This window comes from Lytechinus variegatus, chromosome 7, assembly GCF_018143015.1.
Source record: "Lytechinus variegatus isolate NC3 chromosome 7, Lvar_3.0, whole genome shotgun sequence".
Lineage (NCBI taxonomy): Eukaryota > Metazoa > Echinodermata > Echinoidea > Temnopleuroida > Toxopneustidae > Lytechinus > Lytechinus variegatus.
Window position 1 is genome coordinate 5,806,530 of NC_054746.1, and position 24,432 is coordinate 5,830,961.

Consider the following 24,432-nt stretch of genomic DNA (forward strand, 5'->3'; position numbering starts at 1 on the left):
CTATATATTCTTTAAAACATTACCATTTTGGACCTAAACCCTTTTGCAACTATACTGAAATGAATCCAATCAATTTTGATTTAAAAAATGATTTTTCTTTGCCACTTTTATTCACGTTTTCATGTGAATTTCAAATTTTCTTTGGTATCATCTAAAAATCTATACATTGCGACAAAAAAAAATCAAATTTGATGAATCAAATTTGATGAAAAATGGACCTTACCCCTTTTGCAAGTGAGCTCTCTAAATAAGGGCTTCAGAAACATAAAGAGATGCCATGGTAATTACATTCAACCATTATTGTCAACCGAGGAACACTTACACGATTTAAGGGGAAAAATATTATGGCAACATTTTCTTTGGGATCTTCTTCTGTAATAGTGAATGTAATTAGTAGAAAGAAAATTTTATATGAAAAGAGGGCAAATCAAGCTCAATTAAATTCCCTCCCATAAAGTTTCCAGTTATTGCTTTCGCAAAGATCCTGGCAACTTGCAGCTAAAATAAATCAAAGGTGCAGTAATAATCGTGACCTTAAGAATGAATGAGTGTAATGATGTCATAATCACAAACGATATTAAATCAGGTCGCGCATTATGCTAATTAGTGACCAAATGCTCATTTACATATTTCTACGCAATGCGCGAAGGACGTTTAATGACCACGCCTCCATTTCGCTGGTGTACCAAAGCAGTGGCGGTGTCCATAGGCTTGTACATGTAAAATGGGAGCAGTGTGCACTTTTGACCCTCCAAAATTTTCTTCAATTTTGACCGGATGCAGAAGCGGAGTTTCCACCCCCGGATATCGATGGATAGCGCCACCTCTACACTAAACTCAACCAACCAAGTCCCTGCGATTAATATTGCGAGCTGCTGATATCTCCGCTAGCTGATTGCCATCTTCTTAGCACTGCCACTGGCACTGAAATCTTCAAATTCAAAATGCTTGACGCGGGAGGATCTGAGATTGAGATGGATATTGTCATGCCTGCCATTGATGAGGAGCGACCAAATGGAGTGAAAAAGGTGGGAGATCCAGAAAAAAAAACATTTTAATTATTTTTACAATTTTTTTTTATCGGGTTTGCCTAACCCAGGGCAGGGAGCTCCGTCCCGCGAAGCGGCCCGTAGCTCACTGGCTGGGTTACGGGTTTGCCCACTCATTCAATGAACAAGGTTATGATATTAACCTTGTTCTCAGTTACATCTCCATGTGTGGCAAAATGAGGGTGGCAATGTTTGGCATATTTTCTCTTTTTCTAAGGGACAAATGCTTGATTTTCTTACACTCTCAGTTTTCATTACAGCTATTCATTTTCATATAACTTGGCTCTAGTCTTATGTGAATTTAATTCTTTAAATTATTTTTTCTTAATTAAAAATAGAGATTGAAAAATGAAAATTGGCTTACCTTTAGAATCCAATGTCATGAATCGATTACAAAAATCTCTAGATTTTAAAACGAGAAAAACAATGGATACGACGTACTTTTTCAGAACTTTATACTTAATAAGTCTTTGAGACAGAAGTGGATACATGGATACTAAGATACGTGGATACACATGGATACGAGGATACGTGGATACTACTGGGATACGTACGTGGATACGTAGGATAAGTGGATACATGGATACGATGATACATACATGGATACTAAGATACGTGGATACACATGGATACGAGGATACGTGGATACTACTGGGATACGTACGTGGATACGTAGGATAAGTGGATACATGGATACGATGATACATGGATACGAGGATACGAGGATACGGCCGGGCATCTGGGATGTTTGTGGACAAAAGGGGGAAAGGAAGGGAGAGTCCAGGGTGACCAGATTTCACAAAATGAAATACGGGACAATTGACAAACGAAGATCAACAAAGAAGCCCACCCACACAAAGTGTGGGCTTCTGAGAATCCATAGTATAATTATAAGACTTTTGAAAAAAAATATAAAGAATTAGAAGGGAAGGTGAACGAAAGAATGATCGAAGGAGAGAAAGAAAAGAGATGATTGGGAAGGAAAGAAAATAAAGGAAAACAGAAAAAATAACAGAAAGTTAGAATAAAAGAAGGATGAAAGAAATAATAAAAGAGATAAAAAAAGGTTTCCGTCATTCTTTGAAATGAATGTAGAAAGAAAGAAAGAAAGAAAGAAAGGAAGGAAGGGAAGATTACTAAATGTCTGAAAGACAAAATAAAGGAGGGAATTTAACGGCGAAATGTGAGAAAAAGGAGGAAAGAAAGAATGAAGGAAATAAACATGTTTCCTTCATTCTTTGAAAGAAAGAAACAAAAGAAAGAAAGTAAAAATAAGGGAAAAGAATAAGAAGGGAAAAATAAAGAAAGGAATAAACAGTGGAAGGGAAGAATGAAGCTAGGAGGAGAGAACGAAAAAAGAGAAAATAATGGAAGGAGAGAAAGAACGAAAAGAAACAGGAGACGAAGAGAGAAGGATGCCAAGGTAATTATAAGGAAAGAAAGAATGAAGGAAATAAAAAAGTATATTTGATAAAGAAGGAAAGAAAGAAAAATGAACAGACAGAGAGAGAGAAAAGAAAATGTCTAGGAAAGAAAGATAGATGGAACAAAAAAGGCAAGCAGAAAGGATATAGGGTATATATAAAATAAAGAAAAAGGGAAAGTTCAAACTTCAAGTAAACAAAAAAATCCAATCATCTAATAAAAATCTTAATTTTATTTGGTGTTTTTTAATGTATTTTCAAAATTTTAAACATAAAATGTTTTAGAAATGAATAAAATTTCAAAGTGAAAAATATTGTCAAACTTAAAAATTAGATGAAGCATCGCAGCATCGTGCACACCAAGACTCAAAACGAAAGCTGAAACAACTAGATCTATGAAAAGTCAACATGTTCCTCCGATTACATCTCCAAATCATTAATCTGAGAATCCATAGTATAATTATAAGAATTTCCCGCCGATTTTGTGATTATTTTGGTGGAAAAACTGTCATGTGAGATGTTTGCACCATTGAGAATTTGCTTCGATCCTCCATGCCTAGCTAGTAGCCTGCCACACACAGGCAGGAGGCCAGTTCGTTTGCAATGTATTAGGTTAGCAAGAAATCACCGCAGAACTTGCAAAAGTTCACAGTTATCGATTTAATTGTTGTCCCTGCTTCGTCAGCTGTTGGTTATTTAATGAAAATTCGCCACTTTTAAATGTATTAACTATATTTTGTTCAATATTCTGAAATACGGGACAAATAGGCGTCCCGGGAAGGGTTTGTCGGGACGCCGGGACACAGGAGCAAAATACGATTTCCACACAAAATACGCGCTTGTGTATATACAAAACGTGATTAAAATATGAAATTTCTGATCGCAATAGGCCCTATAACATATTTTTATTCGCGCTTTGCACTCGAATCACTTGACTGAAAGGGGAAGTTCACCCTGAAGAAAAATTTGTTGTAAAAATAGCAGAAAAAATAGTATAAAATATTGAAGGTTTTAGGAAAATCTATTAAAGAGTAAGAAAGTTATTATAGTTCAAAATTTGGGATTTGTGACGTCATAAACGAGCAGTTTCGTATGTGTCATGTAATATAAAATGTATGATTTTCAAAATTTTGATATACAAAAGTTCCAGTGAAAACCATTTTCAATTTTCTGAGAAAATAACATTTCATTGTTTTTTACCATTCGCTATGTAGGAATGCTGCCCGCATATGACGTCACAAATCAACTAATTGAAATTCTAATAACTTTTTCATTATTTGATGAATTTTTCTCAAACCTTCGGCAATATTTTCTATTATTTTTTCTGTTTTTTTTACAATAATTTTTTTGTCAGGGTGAACTTCCCCTTTAAGAGTTATGTATTCTAAGTATCATGCACGTATTCTGGGAGGGGGAGGAGTCGTTGCCTTTGCTCCCAAGGTAGGAAAAAAAGGGGCGCCTGAAAGGGGAAGGAGGTAGTGGAAAGAAAAGCTGAATAAAAAGGAGGAATTATAAAGGAAAAGAAATAAGAGGAAAGAGAGAAAAAGAGGAAAGTGGAAAAACAAAACAGGAAAAGATTGATAAAAAGGAGGAAGCATGAAGAGAAAGAGAAATAAGGGGGAAAGAGAGAAAAAGATGGAATACGAAAAAGAAAAAAGGAAAAGAGAAAAAGACAAAACAAAGGGACCAAAATGAAAATAAACAGGGGGGCGCTTACTTGCTCGTAACAAGGGGACTACAGACTGACCTTAAACTAGAAGGGGCGCGAAATTGATGTTTCACCAACGGGGGCGTCAAATTGTGTTACATTGCGATCACTATTGCTATGGAGATAGCAAATTGGCAATGCGACAAACATGTGTGATGTCACTTGTAAACAATTCTCCCCATTACTTTATTATATATTTCACTTGAATTGCTTCTTTTATCACATCTATCCATTGGACATGATTCTGTTCTTTCTTCATGAGGGCATGTAATACATACTTTTTTAAATACACAATGGAGCTTTAACGTAAATTGTCCACTATTGACGCTAATTAACACCACAAGCTCTTTAAACTCTTAGAAAATAACAGTGACACGTGTGCATTGTATTCAACCAAAAGTAAGAATGAGTCTCACGCCGGTCATGAACTTGAATAGATTACGTAATCACTATTCACTATAAAGTACCCAAGTCTTAATCCCACCTTTCAAGAATTTGGGGTCTTAATCTTACATGGTAGCCCTATAGTCTCAAAGCATTACGTGTGGTTTTGTATCTGTATCTGTGGACTGAAGGAATTATGAAGTGACATTTTATATATTAAATCAAATTGCATATGTTTAGTAAGCATGTCATATTTCAAAACTTAATTTCCATATGTTGGAAATAAGCCATAAATGTCATTATTTTCTTCTTTTATATTCGATTTTCAGAAGTTTTCAATACTATTCTAATTTGATTTCAATCTACATTTTGCCGCTGGTGGACTTGACTTTTACAATCTCCAAAATCATAAATGGAAAAACTGTAATGTAATTGGTCTACAATAAAACGCACCACACAATTACACTAGATATTACCACACCTTTAATTTCATTCATTGCACACTTCTGAATACGGGGGCAATGTAAAATATGAAACTACGATGGTGCAAAGCGGACAGACAAAATTAATACCTTTTTAATACAAATTCTTAATTTCTAAAAGATTTCACAGTTTTATAATATCCATGTGTTTTCATTTCGTTTCTTTCCTCTCCTCTATTTTCACTTCGTTAAACTCTTGTGGCTCCTTGGTCCTCAAAAAGCCCTCATCTCTACGACAGTACTTTACTTGAATCAAATCAACCAAACTTAATTTCACTGAACTGGATAAACCTTATTAAATAACACTTATGCTATTATAGAACGACACTTTCACAAACAAATTAACAATTCACCAACTAAGTCAAACCCAAATCATGATTCGACGAGACATTATCACATATACATTCCAACAAGGCAGTATTGCCAGTCATTAAATCTGTAACGTTATAACTGTATGAATGTGATGTATACATCTCGTTTTAATCTTAAATGGGAATTGATTTTTTTTTCAAATGAACCTCAAAGGTAAAAGAAAGAAGAAATAGAAAAAGGAAAGCAATTGCAAGGTTTAGTCATGTTAGTGTATTATATCAAACAACGATGTATACCAGATTTGACTTAAAGGGGAATGAAACCTTTTGAACAAATAGGCTTGTGTAGAAACAGAAAAATCCAAAAATAAGAATAAAGAAAGTTTGAGAAAATCGGACAAATAGTGAGAAAGTTATGAGCATTTCAATTTTGCTATCACTAATGCTATGGTGATCCTCACATTGGCAATGCGACAAGGATGTGTGATGTCACTGATGAACAACTTTCCCTTTGGTGGACTATAGAATACCCTTTAAATGTCTCTTTTTGCTTTTTGATATGATGATACAAACTCTTTATCCATGATGTATTCTTAAAAAATATGTATTACATGCCCTCATGTAGACAGAGCACATGATGTATGGATAAATGTCATAAAAGAGGCAATTATAGTCAAATATATACTAAAGTTTTGGGGAGAGTTGTTCACATGTCACATCCCACATCTTTGTCGCATTGCCAATACGCTATAGTCATCGCAATATTCAAATGCTCATAACTTTCTCATTATTTGTCCGATTTTTCTCAAACTTTCGTTGATCTGTTTCTTTGAATTTTCTGTTTTCACACAAGCGATATTGTTCCAAAGATTTCATTCTCCTTTAAGAGTTATGTATTCTAAGTAACATGCACGTATTCTGGGAGGGGTCGTTGCCCTTGCTCCCAGGGTAGGCAAAAAAGGGGGCGCTGAAAAGGGGAAGCAGCGGGTGGAAAGAAAAGATGAATAAAAAGGAGGAAGCATGAAGAGAAAGAGAACTAAGGGGAAAGAGAGAGAAAGAGAGAAGAGGAAAAACAAAACAGGAAAAGATGAATAAAAAGGAGGAAGCATGAAAAGAAAGAGAAATAAGGGGGATAGAGAGAAAAAGAGGGAAAAGGAAAACAGAAAAAGACATAACAAAGGCACCAAATTGGCAATAAACAAGGGGGCGCCTAGTTGCTCGTAATGAGGGGGCTACAGACTGACGTTAAACTAGAAGGGGCTCCAAATTGATGTTAGACCAACATGACCAACGGGGGAATCAAATTGTGTTATAAGGAAAGGGTGACAAAGTGACCTTAAACATGGGGGCACCAGGTTTATCTTTTACCCAGTGAGACCCAAATTGACCTTAAATTCTTAGGCGACACCAAACTGACCTTAAAAGGGGCGCTAAAAAGATGTTCGCGTAAAGGTGGAGCAAAATAATATTTCCAAGAATGAGTGGCACCTACAGTAATTGACCTGTAACGGCGGGCGCCAAACTGGCGCCAAATTTATGTTTGAGTAGGCGCAAACCATAATTTAAACTTGAAAAGCGTCAAAATAATTTCAACTTAAGGGGCGGGCACCCAGGCAATTTTCCGTGTAAGGAGGGGGCGCAAAACTGAGGAGAATGAAACCATCGGAATAAGATCATCATAAGAACAAGTGGAATGCCTCTGGCCGTCTCACCTGCATCACGCGGTTCAATATAGCAGCAGTGCTCACTTTGAATACTACTCTAACTCGCACAAGATGTTCAGTGATACATGGTTACTCTTATTTCCCTTTTTTATGAACTAGACAAATAAACTTACAGAGATATGATGGTTATTCAACAAAAAACCCCAACATGGCCAAAGTTCATTAACCTTACATGACCTTTGACCTTGATCATGTGACCTGAAACTCGAACAGGATGTTCAGTGATACTTGATTACTCTAATGTCCAAGTTTAATGAACTAGACCAACAAACTTTCAAAGTTATGATGGTAATTCAACAGATACCCCCGATTCGGCCAAAGTTCATTGACCTTTGACCTTAATCATGAGACCTGAAACGCGCACAGGATGTTCTGTGATACTTGATTACTATTATGTCCAAGTTTCATGAATCAGATCCATAAACTTTCAAAGTTATGATGGGAATTCAACAGATATCCCCAATTCGGCCAAAGTTCATTGACCCTAAATGACCTTTGACCTTGGTCATGTGACGTGAAACTCATGCAGGATGTTCAGTGATACTTGATTAACCTTATGTCCAAGTTTCATGAACTAGGTCCATATATTTTCAAAGTTATGATGGGAATTCAACAGATATCCCCAATTCGGCCAAAGTTCATTGACCCTAAATGACCTTTGACCTTGGTCATGTGACGTGAAACTCATGCAGGATGTTCAGTGATACTTGATTAACCTTATGTCCAAGTTTCATGAACTAGGTCCATATATTTTCTAAGTTATGATGACATTTCAAAAACTTAACCTCAGGTTAAGATTTCGATGTTGATTCCTCCAACATGGTCTAAGTTCATTGACCCTAAATGACCTTTGACCTTGGTCATGTGACATGAAACTCTGATAGGATGTTCAGTAATACTTGATTAACCTTATGGCCAAGTTTTATTAACTAGGTCCATATACTTTATAAGTTATGACATCATTTCAAAAACTTAACCTCAGGTTAAGATTTGATGTTGACGCCGCCGCCGCCGCCGCCGCCGTCGCCGTCGGAAAAGCGGCGCCTATAGTCTCACTTTGCTTCGCAGGTGAGACAAAAACCAAAAAGAGACATTTTGAGGGTATTTAATAGTCCACCAAAGAAAAAGGTGTTCATCAGTGACATCACACATCCTTGTCCCATTGCCAATTGGAGGATCTCCATAGCATTAGTAATTGTAATATTCAAATGCTTATATAAACTTTCTCACTTTGTCCTTTTTTTTCTCAAACTTTCTTTCTTCTTATTTTTTTATTTTTCTTTTTCTACACAAGCCTATTTGTTCCAAATGTTCCATTCCCCTTTAAACAAAAGAGGTCACCAAGTTGATCTTCATCCTAGGGAGTGCGACAAATTTACCTTCAACTTAAAGGGGACCCCAAAGTGCAATAAATATGGGGGTACCGATTTGTCCCGAAAGGAGGGGCACCAAATTCACCTGTAACGGGAGGCGCAAAGCTGACCTTCAACTTTGGATGGAGGGAGACAATATAAGGAGAGGGGGAAAATGACCTTAACATGGCGAGGAGGCTCCAGACTAACCTTAAACTAGAAGGGGCACCAAATTGATGTTGGACCGAATGGGGCGTCAAATTGTCCTATAAGGAGGGGCGTACGACACATATCACATACTGCATTCCAACAAGACAGTATCTAATTACCAGTTTATTAATTGGTGATGATCTAATTATAGGTATGTCGTGTATACATTGTGTACAGCATAATCGTAGTAAAAATAATTAATGACAATTAAGCACATTATTTAACACAAATTACTAAAGAAATAAAAATGCATACAACGTACAACACCCACTACAAAAAGAGTCAGGAATGTCCGTTTTTAGTTTTAGATTTAAATTTCCACACAAAAACGCGCTCCGGACTGATTGTGTATATACAAAACGTGATTAAAATATAAGAAATTTCTGATCGCAATAGGCCCATAACATATTTTTATTCGCGCTTTGCACTCGAATCACTAAGTTTAGTCAGATAACATTCCTCTTCACCACTTCAAATAGCGGTAAGAAAATCAGCCTTTTCATAATCCGGTCACTTTATTCAATACTTATCTAGGCATAAATTCATGACATATTATAAATTACATTTCATAATAAAGAATTAAGAATAAAACGAGTCATATAGGACTAATACTTATTCGTATTTATAATCAGAACGAGACATTCACATAACCCACCCATGAAAGTCAAATCCAATTTGTGCTCAAAACGAAATATTATATCAAACGCGTCATTGCATGCCGATGTTCTGTTACAAATGCAGTTCTAGTACTCCATGCTCTTTTGAAAGTCATCTGGATGTTAAGTAGGAAGATAATTGTTTTTAAATAAGTAATTTATATGCCAATGATGCAGTATCTCATTCACAAAAAAATTATTGCACTCCCTTACTTCTTATTCCTATCCTTTTCTCTTCATCAAGTTCATTCTTTCTATAATTTTTGAAAAAAATAAATTATATGCCATTCATGCAATAACTCATTAACAAAACTTTTTATTCACTCCTTTACTTCTTATTCACATCTTTCTTAAAAAATCGGACAAAAAATTTAATTATCAGGTCATTTTTGTCTCACCTGCGAAGCAGAGTGAGACTATAGGCGCCGCTTTTCCGACGGCGACGGCGGCGGCGGCGACGGCGGCGGCGGCGGCGGCGTCAACATCAAATCTTAACCTGAGGTTAAATTTTTGAAATGACATCATAACTTAGAAAGTATATGGACCTAGTTCATGAAACTTGGCCATAAGGTTAATCAAGTATTACTGAACATCCTATTAAAGTTTCATGTCACATGACCAAGGTCAAAGGTCATTTAGGGTCAATGAACTTAGACCATGTTGGAGGAATCAACATAGAAATCTTAACCTGAGGTTAAGTTTTTGAAATGTCATCATAACTTGGAAAATATATGGACCTAGTTCATGAAACTTGGACATAAGGTCAATCAAGTATCACTGAATATCTTGCATGAGTTTCACGTCACATGACCAAGGTCAAAGGTCATTTAGGGTCAATGAACTTTGGCCGAATTGGGGATATCTGTTGAATTCCCATCATAACTTTGAAAGTTTATGGATATGATTCATGAAACTTGGACATAATAGTAATCAAGCATCACTGAATATTTTGTGCAAGTTTCAGGTCTCATGATTAAGGTCAAAGGTCATTTAGGGTCAATGAACTTTGGCCGAATCGGGGGTATCTGTTGAATTACCATCATAACTTTGAAAGTTTATTAGTCTAGTTCATTAAACTTGGACATATGAGTAATCAAATATCACTGAACATCCTGTGCGCGTTTCAGGTCACATGACGAAGGTCAAAGGTCAATGAACTTTGGCCGAATTGGGTTTATCTGTTGAATTACCATCAAAACTATGAAAGTTAATGGATTTTATTCATGAAACTTGTACATAAGAGTAATCAAGTATCACTGAACATCCTGTGCGAGTTTCAGGTCACATGATCAAGGTCAAAGGTCATGTATGGTCAATGAACTTTGGCCATGTTGGGGTTTTTTGTTGAATAACCATCATATCTCTGTAAGTTTATTGGTCTCGTTCATAAAAAGTGGACATAAGAGTAACCATGTATCACTGAACATCTTGTGCGAGTTAGAGTAGTATTCAAAGTCAGCACTGCTGCTATATTGAACCGCGTGATGCAGGTGAGACAGCCAGAGGCATTCCACTTGTTTAACTATTAAATCTCTAGTTTTAAGTTAAAAATGATAAATAGAACGACTCATATTAGATAATTCATAATCAAAACGAGACAAATCACATTGACGAATGGCTAAGTTACACCCAGGGAGTAGGAATGACTGCTTAAATCCGATGACCGAATCTGTAGGTGTTTAAGTAAAATTGGTTCTTTAGCGCTTTATAAACAACGAGATAAAAGCGCAACAAGACATAGCCCTGAATGAAATTAATTTGTTTCAAAAAACTTGAAAAGGCATAACTTTCCTATTTTACCTTTTTTGATGAAATAGCTTGTTACTCATTTTCCTACTTATTCAAATCAATAATTTTTTGGGTATAGAGTTTGCCTTTTATAAGCTGCATATTCGTACATGTTATTATATTAGCCTTTACTGAAAAATCTATAATAATCCAAACAGTTTATTTATGTTTTGTTTACTGAAATCAACTTAATTAAATAAAATCAATTCTAAAAAGGATTAAAATTTATAGCTAAAATTGTAATTATATGGGCATAGGCAATTGATACATGTTTCGCTATAAAGAGAGCAGCCAATTTGGAACAATTAACTTATTAAAGTAGCCTTTTCTATCTTTCTCTCAAGAAAAATACAAATTAAAAACGATGTAAATTATCTGGCAGAAAGGGTAATTAGGGTGCGTGATGCTTCGTTCTAAAAGTTCTTTTAGTATCATGTACTTCTTTATGTGGTTTCCATGTTCTAGAGTATCAGGAACTCCTTGATGTTCCTTCATAGTACCAAACTATCCACATATCAGCTTATCCGCGTATCCGTATCCATGTATCCAATAGTATCCACGTATCCGCGTATCCACGTATCCAAGTATTCATGTATCCAATAGTATCCAAGTATCCACGTATCCACGTATCCGCGTATCCACGTATCCAAGTATCCATGTATCCAATAGTATCCAAGTATCCAAGTATCCACGTATCCACGTATCCGCGTATCCACGTATCCAAGTATCCATGTATCCAATAGTATCCAAGTATCCATGTATCCATGTATCCAATAGTATCCAAGTATCCACGTATCCGCGTATCCGCGTATCCACGTATCCAAGTATCCATGTATCCAATAGTATCCAAGTATCCACGTATCCACGTATCCGCGTATCCACGTATCCATGTATCCAATAGTATCCAAGTATCCAAGTACCCATGTATCCACGTATCCACGTATCCGCGTATCCACGTATCCAAGTATCCATGTATCCATGTATCCAATAGTATCCAAGTATCCACGTATCCACGTATCCGCGTATCCACGTATCCAAGTATCCATGTATCCAATAGTATCCAAGTATCCAAGTATCCATGTATCCACGTATCCACGTATCCACGTATCCAAGTATCCATGTATCCAATAGTATCCAAGTATCCACGTATCCATGTATCCAATAGTATCCAAGTATCCACGTATCCAAGTATCCATGTATCCAATAGTATTCAAGTATAAGTATTCATATACATGACATAAAAATCTCCCGTTATCCCTGTATACATATCAACGTATATCATTCCTTTACAAAATATAAACATCATGAACATGATTATATACCTTCCCACATGTCCTCCATCACGCTCCCCCTCATTGACCCTTCATATCTTCCCTTTATAAGTCCTCTCATTTTACATCTAATATTGCTGCCACTCTCTCTTACACATCAACCCCCGGGCATCAACCATATTGGACAAGTCGTGTACCTTACTCCTTACGGGGCTACCCCCCCCCCTCTATCCTTTATCCATCTCCCGATTAATTCGTTCACGAACATAGAGGGCGACAAATTGCTATCATTGCACAACGGAGGCAACATTATTAGGAATAGGACGTTGCTCTTGTAATCGATTCATGACATTGGATTCTAAAGGTACTCCTGAAAATTTTCTTGCCATATATTATTACTTTCCACCAATAGAGGGCGTACACAGAAATATGCCAAAAATTCAAGTTTTTGAGCTCTCTGCCTCTGGTGAATACAAAAATTATTCCCAAGTTACTAATGAAAAATAAATTGCAACTGTATGGAAATTAGTAATTTTTGTCACAAAAGTGATATTTTAATGATTTTTTGGCATTATCGTGCTTTCTGACTCCAGAGACAAAAAAGATATGGGGTACAAAATTTATTACAACGCCTATAGTCTCAACAAAGGGTCTGAAGTTCCATCCGCGCTCGAGTTGGCTCACGATCAAAATCTGTGCGTCCGCAAGATCGAGGCTTTACTTTCTTATCCTCTCTCTCTCCTTCAAATATCTTTCTTTTTCACTTTTCGAGTGTTGGCTTGGACTAAAATAAAGAAAAACATATTGGAAATTGGTTTGTTTGATTCTCTTTTTTTTTCCAGATTGTTGTTTTCACTGACGGGATACTGACTAAAAATAAAATTCGTGTTTATCGAGGAATATGCATCACAGTCACACTTTGTCAAATCATTCTTGACTTTCAACAAACTAAATGAATATCAATAATCCCTGCAGCTAGATACACAGCTTTCACAAAATAATTACTTCCCCAAAAATGATATTTACATGATATGTATGTTGATTTACAGTTGTCTACTTAAAGTTGATAGAATCAAAATCGTCCTAAATTCATTTAGTCAGTGGTCAACAATCACATTGATGATCTTCCCAATTCAAAGTTCTGTCTTATTTTGTCAGCTAAGTCAGGCCTCATGACTGACTGACTGAATTGACGAAATCTGAATAAAATGATCGGCCTATTTATTTAGTCAGTGCCACAAATTTTATTTTCCCTTCTCTTCAAAACCACTCAATTTCAACAAGCTTATTATTTATCTTCCTTTTTGACTCCAGCGCGTGTTATCGCGTGGCCAAAACCCATAGACGGAGCCAAAAAGAACAATAAATTTAAGATTCTAGGTTTTTTCCTCCTTTTTGGCTCCGTCAATGGGTTTTGGCAACACAATAACACGTGCTGGAGTAAAAAAGGAAGATAAAGTAATAGTACGCTGAAAATTATTGTGTGTAACTGTGTATGATATCATATCATCTGGGATGATCCATTATGATTTGGGGGTGTGATGTTATCATGCAATGTCACCAAATATAGAGACTCACCAAATACAGAGACCGAAGTTCTAGCGCGATCTGTACAGGGGACTCAATGGCCATATGTTTATGTACAGTACTTAAGATCGGATAAAACAGAGTTATCATGCAATGTCGTGTCAACGTAGAAATTGTCCCACGTGCAAGAGTCTTGTCCGTGAGAGAGCTAGCTTGCATTGAACATAAAAAATCTATTGAAAATCAACGAGGCGTAGTCGTGCTTAGTGAAATTCAGGTACTGTATACTTTATGGCTCCGGAGTCAGCATTCACGATATGGCCGATTTTTTTAAAGTGTGTGGTATGTACAGCATTGGCATACCATAGTCCTACCTGTAGATTCCCCACAGGTAGGATGGTTGCAGTGAACAAGTGGGTTTGCCGGGAGTCTTACGTCTGCGGCAGCTGGCAGCCGCACTTTTTTGAGGTGTCCCAAGCTGGCCAGGCTTTGATGGTAGCGATGCTGTGGGCCTAGACAGCTGGCAGCTGTCTGTTTCAAGGAGTTTTTTAACATTTTTAATTTCTCCTCGTACACAGACGCTATCGGGCAGCCACCATTAGGGGATTTGCAATGCAAAATCCTCCCGTCGGGCTCTTCAATTTAGTTTAATGAATAAAAATTTTGAAAATTAACATGACCAAAAATGCAAATTAATATTCCCTTTTGGCATTAATTGCCATAAAACGGAGAAAAATCAAGTTAAAAGGAACAAAAACAGTGACTAACCTCGGCTGTCGCGCAAATTCACTTCCCTGTTTTATCCGATCTTAAGTACTGTACATAAACTTATGGCCATTGAGTCCCCTGTACAGATCACGCTAGAACTTCGGTCTCTGTATTTGGTGAGTGAAGCCAACGGAGTTCAGCTGAACAACCAACATAACAGAGACCGAAGCTTTTGGTCTACCGTGGGCCTAGCCAGGTTGCTTCTTGAGAGTAAAAATCATTTACTGATGTAGGCTTACTCTCAATGAAGCCAGGTATTCCTATCCATACACGTGCGTGTAGGCCCCCAAAACCTGAAACTTTCGCCCCCCGAGATTTCTACTTTCCTTCTAAAAGATCTAGCCCTAACTCATGTACATGGGATGCAACTTCATTTCCAACATTTCTGCGCCATCGATTTTATTTTTAAACAAGAATTCATCCAAAAAATGAGAAAAATACCATGACAAGACGGAACAGACTTGCCCGATGTTTTTTTTTTCTGTTTTTATTGGTTTTCATAAAATAACAGTAACAAACAATATAGGCTGACAACAATAAGTTCAAGGCTATTTAAACACATTATCAAGCTAAATTATCTCAAATTAACTTAATAATCAGCCACAAACATCCATCCTCACAACATACCACTCACACATACACACACATACACGCACGTCTTCCCAATGTTAAAAGCTTGTATAAAGTTTAACTTTCTTCATACTTTCCTATGGTTTAAAAGAGGACCCTCATTACTGCATAACAAGTACAAATTAAATTAAATAAGTAAAATAATTGAACCAGGATAAATTTCCTTATAACTGCATGCTCCATTTCTTGAAATGAGCACTCAGCTTATTCTTTTTTTGAGCTATCTTATATTCTACATTTTGTTTTGATTCAACCATTTAACCTCAGTTCTTTCTCCTGAAATTTGCATGAGTAAATGTAAAATTTCAATACGGAAATAGAACATTAATACAAGAGTCATGTTTACTTCCCGTATGTACACCAAACAAATAATTGAATTTTGAGAATACTAATTCACGGGAAAAGTCAGAATTAGTATATATTTTATCCATCAAATTTTCCCAGAGAAGGACTACTTTATTACAGTTTCAAAATAAATGATCCAATGTTTCAGGTTCTTCTGAGCAAAAATAACAATCGGGGGAATCTCATTTCCTTATCTTAAACAAAAAGGCATTGACTCCAATAGCATTGTGAAAAATCTTAAAATAAAAACTTCTCAGTTGAGTTTCTATTGTACATCTAAAGTTATCTCTTTAGGCTGGCGCCCCAAAAGCTCTTCCCTCTTACTCTCCCTCTTAGTACAATACTTTTTTTGTAACATATCATATGCATGTTTAGGTTTTTTCTTTTGAATCAATAAATTATTAACAATCTTCCTAAAAGTATCTTCATCTGTGTGCACAGCATCATCAAACCAGCTAAGATAGATTCCGTTCATGACTTGCCCGATGTTTACGCCGCCATCTTGTTGCCTATTGTTCTTCGCCAACGTTACAGACGCCTTGCACAATTGAGCTACACTGTTTCCCATAGACTTTACACATAAGCAAATTAAGAGGATCTCAAATCCAATTTCGCAAGAGAAATATGGGCATGATCCCGGCATCTGATCAGAAAATGGAGATCGCATTTACGATAGCTTACAATCTCAGCTACAACATACTCAAAACTTAAAGAAAACCGACAAGAAATAGTGAAGATATGGCCCTCGAAATAGAGGAATGTAAAATCCAGTTTTGAGAAAGACATTTCCCATAGAAAATGGGAAAAAATGACATGCCTCTTTAAATCACAATTTTTGTGGATGATCCGTTCCTTATAATGTAAATAAAGCAAATGTATTAGATAGTGTAAGCCCTCAACTACAGCATATAAGAAACTGAGCGAAAATTGACTAATATTTACGGAGTTAGAGTCAAATTTGCATAATTATGATGACGTCATAAGTAGCAAAATGGGAATTTTGAGTACCGACGCCATTTTGATGACGTCATCATGATAAAATTTATAGGTCAAATGTGACATGAAATCATATCTCCCATTCATACTCTATTTCAATATGAAAAAAAAATTGGGGGTCAACGGACTTCCTGGAGAGCTATAATGAATTTTGTACAGGCATGTTTTTGCACATATATTGTCTATGGTTAGTGCGCGCGTGCGTGTGCGCTGTAAACTTTGATGGAGGCTTATTCCGTTATTACTTGTAGTAGTAGGTTGATCAAGGTATCAAATTGTTCAGAATCATATTATTGGTGCATTGATTTGAAAAAAATGGCGATCCTATGTTGCATAGTGCCGTTACGCGCGAGAGCGCGCGCGTAATCGTGCGCGTGCGCAAATTTTTTAAATGCTTAAAACATAGAGATGTATATTATTGACACTAGAGGGCGGACTTCATCAAATTGCTGTGAATCCATGTTTGGGGCGGCCGCCATCTTAAAGAGGGCAAGAGCGCGGATTTATAACACACGGCTCTATGGGAGAATATCACATATTTCACTTTTTTACATTATATTTTCAATTTAATGCTGTATGCAACGTTAAAATCACAAGGCAAAACATTTTTGTCTCACCTGCGAAGCAAAGTGAGACTATAGGCGCCGCTTTTCCGACGGCGGCGGCGGCGGCGGCGGCGGCGGCGGCGTCAACATCAAATCTTAACCTGAGGTTAAGTTTTTGAAATGACGTCATAACTTAGAAAGTATATGGACCTAGTTAATAAAACTTGGCCATAAGGTTAATCAAGTATTACTGAACATCCTATTAGAGTTTCATGTCACATGACCAAGGTCAAAGGTCATTTAGGGTCAATGAACTTAGACCATGTTGGAGGAATCAACATCGAAATCTTAACCTGAGGTTAAGTTTTTGAAATGTCATCATAACTTAGAAAATATATGGACCTAGTTCATGAAACTTGGACATAAGGTTAATCAAGTATCACTGAACATCCTGCATGAGTTTCACGTCACATGACCAAGGTCAAAGGTCATTTAGGGTCAATGAACTTTGGCCGAATTGGGGATATCTGTTGAATTCCCATCATAACTTTGAAAGTTTATGGATCTGATTCATGAAACTTGGACATAATAGTAATCAAGCATCACTGAAAATTTTGTGCCAGTTTCAGGTCTCATGATTAAGGTCAAAGGTCATTTAGGGTCAATGAACTTTGGCCGAATCGGGGGTATCTGTTGAATTACCATCATAACTTTGAAAGTTTATTGGTCTAGTTCATTAAACTTGGACATTAGAGTAATCAAGTATCACTGAACATCCTGTGCGCATTTCAGGTCACATGACCAAGGTCAAAGGTCAATGAACTTTGGCCGAATTGGGTGTATCTGTTGAATTACCATCATAACTTTGAAAGTTTATGGATCTGATTCATGAAACTTGTACACAAGAGTAATCAAGTATCACTGAACATCCTGTTCGAGTTTCAGGTCACATGATCAAGGTCAAAGGTCATGTAAGGTCAATGAACTTTGGCTATGTTGGGGTTTTTTGTTGAATAACCATCATATCTCTGTTAGTTTATTGGTCTAGTACATAAAAAGTGGACATAAGAGTAACCATGTATCACTGAACATCTTGTGCGAGTTAGAGTAGTATTCAAAGTCAGCACTGCTGCTATATTGAACCGCGTGATGCAGGTGAGACGGCCAGAGGCATTCCACTTGTTATGTTAAAATATATGATAACCATGCATATTTTATAAAGGAGATGGACTGAACATCCAGAAAACGGGGGAAAAATAGGTTGCTGTACGTGCATTATATGATGTAGATCACGGCTTGGTCTGAAGTTTCCCCTCCTTTCAGTTAATTTTGAGGAAATTAAAGTAGAAATCATATGGTGAATCACTGATAATCCCATTAAATATAATATTGGAGACTATGCGACGTTATAGCTACATTTAACACCACGGGTGTTAAATCTAGCAGCCCAATCAATAAAGGACCCCATCTGGTGTTGGAGTTACACTGCCACTGGTGTTAAGATTACCAACATTTAGGATGAAAATATATCAACACCAGTCTTGGTGTTCGATTTGAACACGAGTCGGAGAACGTTATGAAGTTGACACCATTTGGTGTTCATTTGACACCCTCGAACACCTGCAGAAACGAACATTTAAACGAAAGTTTAAACCACCCATTGGTGTAAAAAAAATACCAACACCAGCTTTGGTGTTGTTTCACGGTTCGGATTCACAGTGTTTCACACCATTTGGTGTCCGATTTCAAGTTCTTCAACACCTGTAGCCTCACGGTGTAACTTAACACTAGGGTATTTTTTTTAAACTACCCCAACACTGCAGTGTTGAGTTTATACTCCAGTGAAGTGTAACTAATTTTTGTTAAAATATTTCTATCCAACACCTGTCACGGTGTTGTTTCAACACTTCTGAGTATTTGTTGTTTATTTTACACTCTAAGTGTTGTTTCAACACAGTATATTGCTTGAACACTGCCGGAGTGTCAAATGAGCACCAAGTTGTTTCAACACTTCTGAGTATTGGGTGTTTATTTTACACTAAAAGTGTTGTTTCAATACAGTATATTGCTTGAACACTGAGTGTCAAATGAGCACCAAATCAAGAGAACATATGAACACTCTAAAGTGTTAAGTTGACCTTATCTGACACTCTTGTCACGGTATATGCTATATATTGAATAACTACTACTCAGTCGACCTCGTCGTTTTCCCCCGTTTTCTGGATGTTCAGTCCATCTCTTTTATAAAATATGCATGGTTATCATATATTTTAACATAAAAATGTTTTGCCTTGTGATTTTAACGTTGCATACAGCATTAAATTGAAAATATAATGTAAAAAAGTGAAATATGTGATATTCTCCCATAGAGCCGTGTGTTATAAATCCGCGCTCTTGCCCTCTTTAAGATGGCGGCTGCGCAATACATGGAATCACAGCCGCATTACGCGCGCGTCAATGCGAGCGATTACTCTAGTGTCAATATACATGTACATCTCTATGGCTTAAAATGATCTGATTCGTACTCTACTTTGGTCAAAAAGTGATTTTGAGCATTTTAAAATTTTGATGCGTGCGTACGCGCACGTCGTGACCTTAACATGACCTTTGATGACATGGACAGTTGACCCTTGACCTGAAGTTAATGTGATGTAATATGGTTAATTTTTAATAATTGATAATGAAGATATGATTGATAATGTGATTTTACAAAATGGCTTCTAGATGACGTCACGATGACATTTTGACCTTGAACTTGTTTCATACCTGTAGATGACATGACAAGTCCCCATATCTGATGATATTTTGAAGATAATTGATGATGTGGATTTTGAAATTTTACGCTAACAAGAAAAGGGTGGAAAAATAATAAATAAAAAAGAAAATTCTTACGAAATTAATAGTTGATCTGTCGATTGACAGATCACGCAACTATCGCAGCCTATCCCCAAATACATTGTACAAAATGTCTGTGATCTCACTCAGATTCACAGAAAATCTCACGCATAGCTGGTCTTTGAACTTGGCATCTCTGCGTCCTTGCCCACACTTGTATAAACTCTTAAAGGTCTAGTCCATCCCAGAAAAATGTTGATTTGAATAGAGAAAAATCAAACATAACGCTGAAAATTTATCACAATCGGATGTAAAATAAAAAAGTTTTGGCATTTTGAAGTTTGTTATTCACAAAACAGTGATATGCACAACTCAGTGGCATGCAAATAGGTCAATTGATAATGTCCATTACTCACTATTTCTTTTGTTTTTTATACAATATTTCACTTTTACATATATGACAATAAGGACCAACTTGACTGAACCATATAGTATTAAACAAAGCTAGTAATTACGCATTTTCAGGGAGGAATTAATTGTTGTTTCCCTTGACAATGAGGAGCAAATTAGAATATTTCAAATACTAAAATACAAAACAAAATAGTGAGTGGATGACGTCATCGGTCTCCTCATTTTCATACGGACCAGGATGTGCATATAATTGCTTTGTGAGATTAAGCAAAAGATTAAAATGTCATAACTTTCTTATTTTACATCAGATTTTGATGAAATTTTCAGTGTTATGCCTGTTTGATTTTTCTCTTTTTGATTCAAATTAACTTTTTGTTGGGGTGGACTTGTCCTTTAATATTGCACCAACTGTTTACGACCGGGAGACTTATCAGGACTATCTACACTCCCGTGTAGGTGATGATGATACATGTAAGACTGGAGTAAATGTTTCAGGAGCATACATGTATGTCGTGTCTCCTGGTCTGGAGAGTCAGTAGAATCGCTGTTTTATTTAATTAAAATTAAAAGTAGTTGTATGTGTAATTAAACACTGATTTCGCAATAAAATCTTTAAAACCATGAGAAACTATCACTACATCAGTGTAATGATAATGAAATGTCATATTCATATTTTCATTCATAAATTTGACATTCTCTCTCATCAATCATTCAAAAGTCAATCATCTTCCATGTCAAATCTAAGTTGTGAAAATTTGTCTATTATGATTTAAAATTGTAAATGTTCACTTCCAGGCTTTGACTTTTTCATGACAACTTACATTTATAAGGTATCCTCTTTCAGATCACAACTAATTAAAAGCCAGGATCATAAGCTTGTTTTTGAAAATGAGCAAAAACTCTGCAGTGATTTTAGATTTCCATTGAAAATAAAAGGGAAAACCATTAAAGGGGTAAGAACTTTGGGCAGAAAAAAAGCAAAGCACTGACAATTTCATCAGAATCCGATAACAAATAAAGTTTTATATTGATTAATATTTTGTGATAACAATTATATGCACCTGATCATGAATGTTCATTACATGTAGGTGGACCGATGTTGTCATGTCCCATCCTTTTCTTATGCTATCTATCTATCACATGTGCAATCATAATTATTTGATTATTAATACATGTGTTTATGATATGCCTTCCTTGTAACAAAATAACTTATAGTTATATCTTGTGCATTAAACAGGCAAGTTAAGTCATTTTTCCCCTTTTTTTTCTTTCCTGGTGGACAGAATTGAATGAATATGATTCATGAATGATTCCTTCCGGTAGGAAGGAATTCCTTGAATGCTCGTTGCGCCCGATCAGGGTAGCCGTGCTAAAGCCGGGGTAATAGTATGCAGCGCTTAGAAACATTTGTATTAAGCGCTATATAAATGTTGCATATTATTATTATTATAATAAAAAAAAGAAGTGGGGATATAATAATTATAAAAATACTTGTTTTAAAAAAATAGCGATTACTTACATGTAATACTTACTTTATCAGAAGTCTCTTAGCGCTCTTCAGAAATGCTGCATAATTAGCCTGGCTTTAGCGGAGCTTCTTTACGTGCTCATGCGTTTCAAGGAATAGATTCTTGCCAGGTACCCATTTACCTCGCCTGGGTTGAGTGCAGCACAAAGTGGGTAAATTTCTTGCTGAAGAAGTTATAACCAGTATATCACAACACCCCCATAATATGACATCATCAGCTTGCTCATTGCATATTCATGAAAACATGCATAGAATTGTTTCACCAGCTTAACACAAAGCTTTGAAAGCTTTGATAACTTTTTTATTTTTCATGACATTCTCAGTGTTTTGTGTGTGTGATTTTTCTTAATCTACTCAAAGCATTGTTTTCAGCCTGGAGTACCCCTTGAACTTTTCGTTAGATATGATATGTATTTCCTATTTTCTATTTTTTTTTCCTTTCCCAGTAAACGTTAGAAATTTACCCACTCACTCACATCTTGTCTGCTTTCTTTCTAGGTGAAGACGTACGCCTGTCCAACATGTGGAAAAACATTTTCATTTTCATGCAATCTGTTCCGACATGAAAAAAACATTCACAAGAAGTTAGTGAAATGCCAGGTTCCTGGTTGCCTGTTCAAGTGCAGCAGCAAACGAAAGTTGATTGATCACATGGAATTATTGCATTTTAAAACTCTGGAAAAGGAGACATTGACATTTGCAAATCTGGAGGAGTTCTACAAGTGGAAACTTAGGGAAGAAGTTCAGAACTTTGTGTGCTTCACCAAGAAAAGAGGCGACATTAAAATGGCACGTTCTACTCACAGACACTACGTCTGTGCCCTCTCAAGAAGACTTGGATTTCAAAAAAATACAGAGGGTAAGAAGGAGGTGTACTGCCCAGCTCGATTACTTTTGAAAGAGTCTCATGGTAATGGAAGTGTAGAGGTCACTTATTATAAATCGCATTCCCATCCTTTATCCTACTCTGGGTCAAAGAATCTTCCCATGCCAGAGACTCTCCGTCATGAAATCAAAGAGCGGTTGAAAGCTGGTATGAACCCCGATAACATTATCTCCGAACTCCGGAAGATGCACAAATCCGAGCTTGCAGTAGCAATCGGGATATACAATCGCCTGCAGTCTGTAACAGCATCTCACATATCCAAAATACAGCGTATGATGATGAAGAAGGGCATGTTGGAAGAGGCAGTCCCTAAGAACAAGCCTGGAGAGATGGGAGTACTGAGTATGATTGCAGAGGCAGACAAGGAAGGTGCAGGTCTCGTCGACGACATCAAACAAATGAACGATGGATTCGTTGTCTTTGATTGTGTGGTACAGGAGCAGATGGATGTTGTAAATCTACCTGGAGAACCAAACACCATCCTCATTCCCGATCCTGCGCTCCAAAAATCTAAAACGAAGCGGAAAAAGGTCAGAGGGGGGAAGAATCCACCAGATGTAATAACTCCATTCATAGTGAATCCAGAAGGTACTCAAAAGGGTGAATTGGACAGTGTACATGATTCACTCGATAAGGTCAAACTCTTACTCTCCAGTGGGCAAGTGAGAGAAACGGATCTAACAGGTATTCAGGAAAATCTACAAGGTATAATGAAAATCATCAACGGCAAACAAAGGATTATGTAACAATTGATAATATGATTTCTTTCCTTTCTTGGTTTCTGTGAAACGTTTCTTTGTTTCTAAAACTTCATCAATTTTCCTGAGAAATCTATTGGACTTTTGCGTAGAGCGTCAAAATCTATTACAACATTTTAAATTATATGAAGGTTTGCATTTAAAGATGTAACAACCATTATTCAATTGACTTTGATGTGCTGTCATAAATGAAGTAGCAAAGATAGTGCTTTGGGTCTTTGACCGTCTTTCAACATTTTCGTCTCGCCTGGAAGCGAGATGTACATGTATGTGCAACTTTTTCGGACATGGTATTGTCGGCACCGCATATTGAGAAAGCATCTGAAATGTACTCATAATTCCAAACTTAAAATTACAAGGTCCTACCCCATCAAACTGGGGTGTACATGGCTGTAAGGGTGATAAAGTAAATTGGAAAATAGATGTACCATACATGTAATTTTAGGTCACCACATCTAAGTCAAAGGTCATTTTGGGGTTACTAAACTGATATCACTTAAAACACATAACACAAGGCTATGATTCTTAATTTTTAAGATAATGTTGAAATGATACTAATCTAGGCTGGTCAGGCAAATTATATCAGAAAATATACACTGTTCATTATTTTGCAATTAAGTGTACAGTTTATATCTACAGTTTGATGGTTTGATGTCAATCTTGATATACACGTATCATTGACTCAAGTTTTTATCTTTATTTAGGGGCAAACATGTAAATACTCATGGTTATTGTAAAATCAAAATTGGCACATATCATTCACATTATCAAGCCACATTTCAATTTGAGTATTTAGCCTGACTCCCAACTCTTCGTTATTCAATTTCTGATGAGTAATTTGTTT

General features: G+C 36.5%; 1 protein-coding gene across 1 annotated transcript; it reads left to right on the forward strand.

Moving 5' to 3' along the window:
* The first annotated feature begins 843 nt into the window (after window positions 1-843).
* On the forward strand, window positions 844-23,928 carry LOC121418291. The gene is made up of 2 exons (XM_041612072.1): window positions 844-1,028; window positions 22,443-23,928. The coding sequence occupies exons 1-2, from the start codon at window positions 945-947 to the stop codon at window positions 23,574-23,576; spliced, it is 1,218 nt and encodes a 405-aa protein (XP_041468006.1). The 5' UTR covers window positions 844-944; the 3' UTR covers window positions 23,577-23,928.
* The last annotated feature ends 504 nt before the right edge of the window (window positions 23,929-24,432 follow it).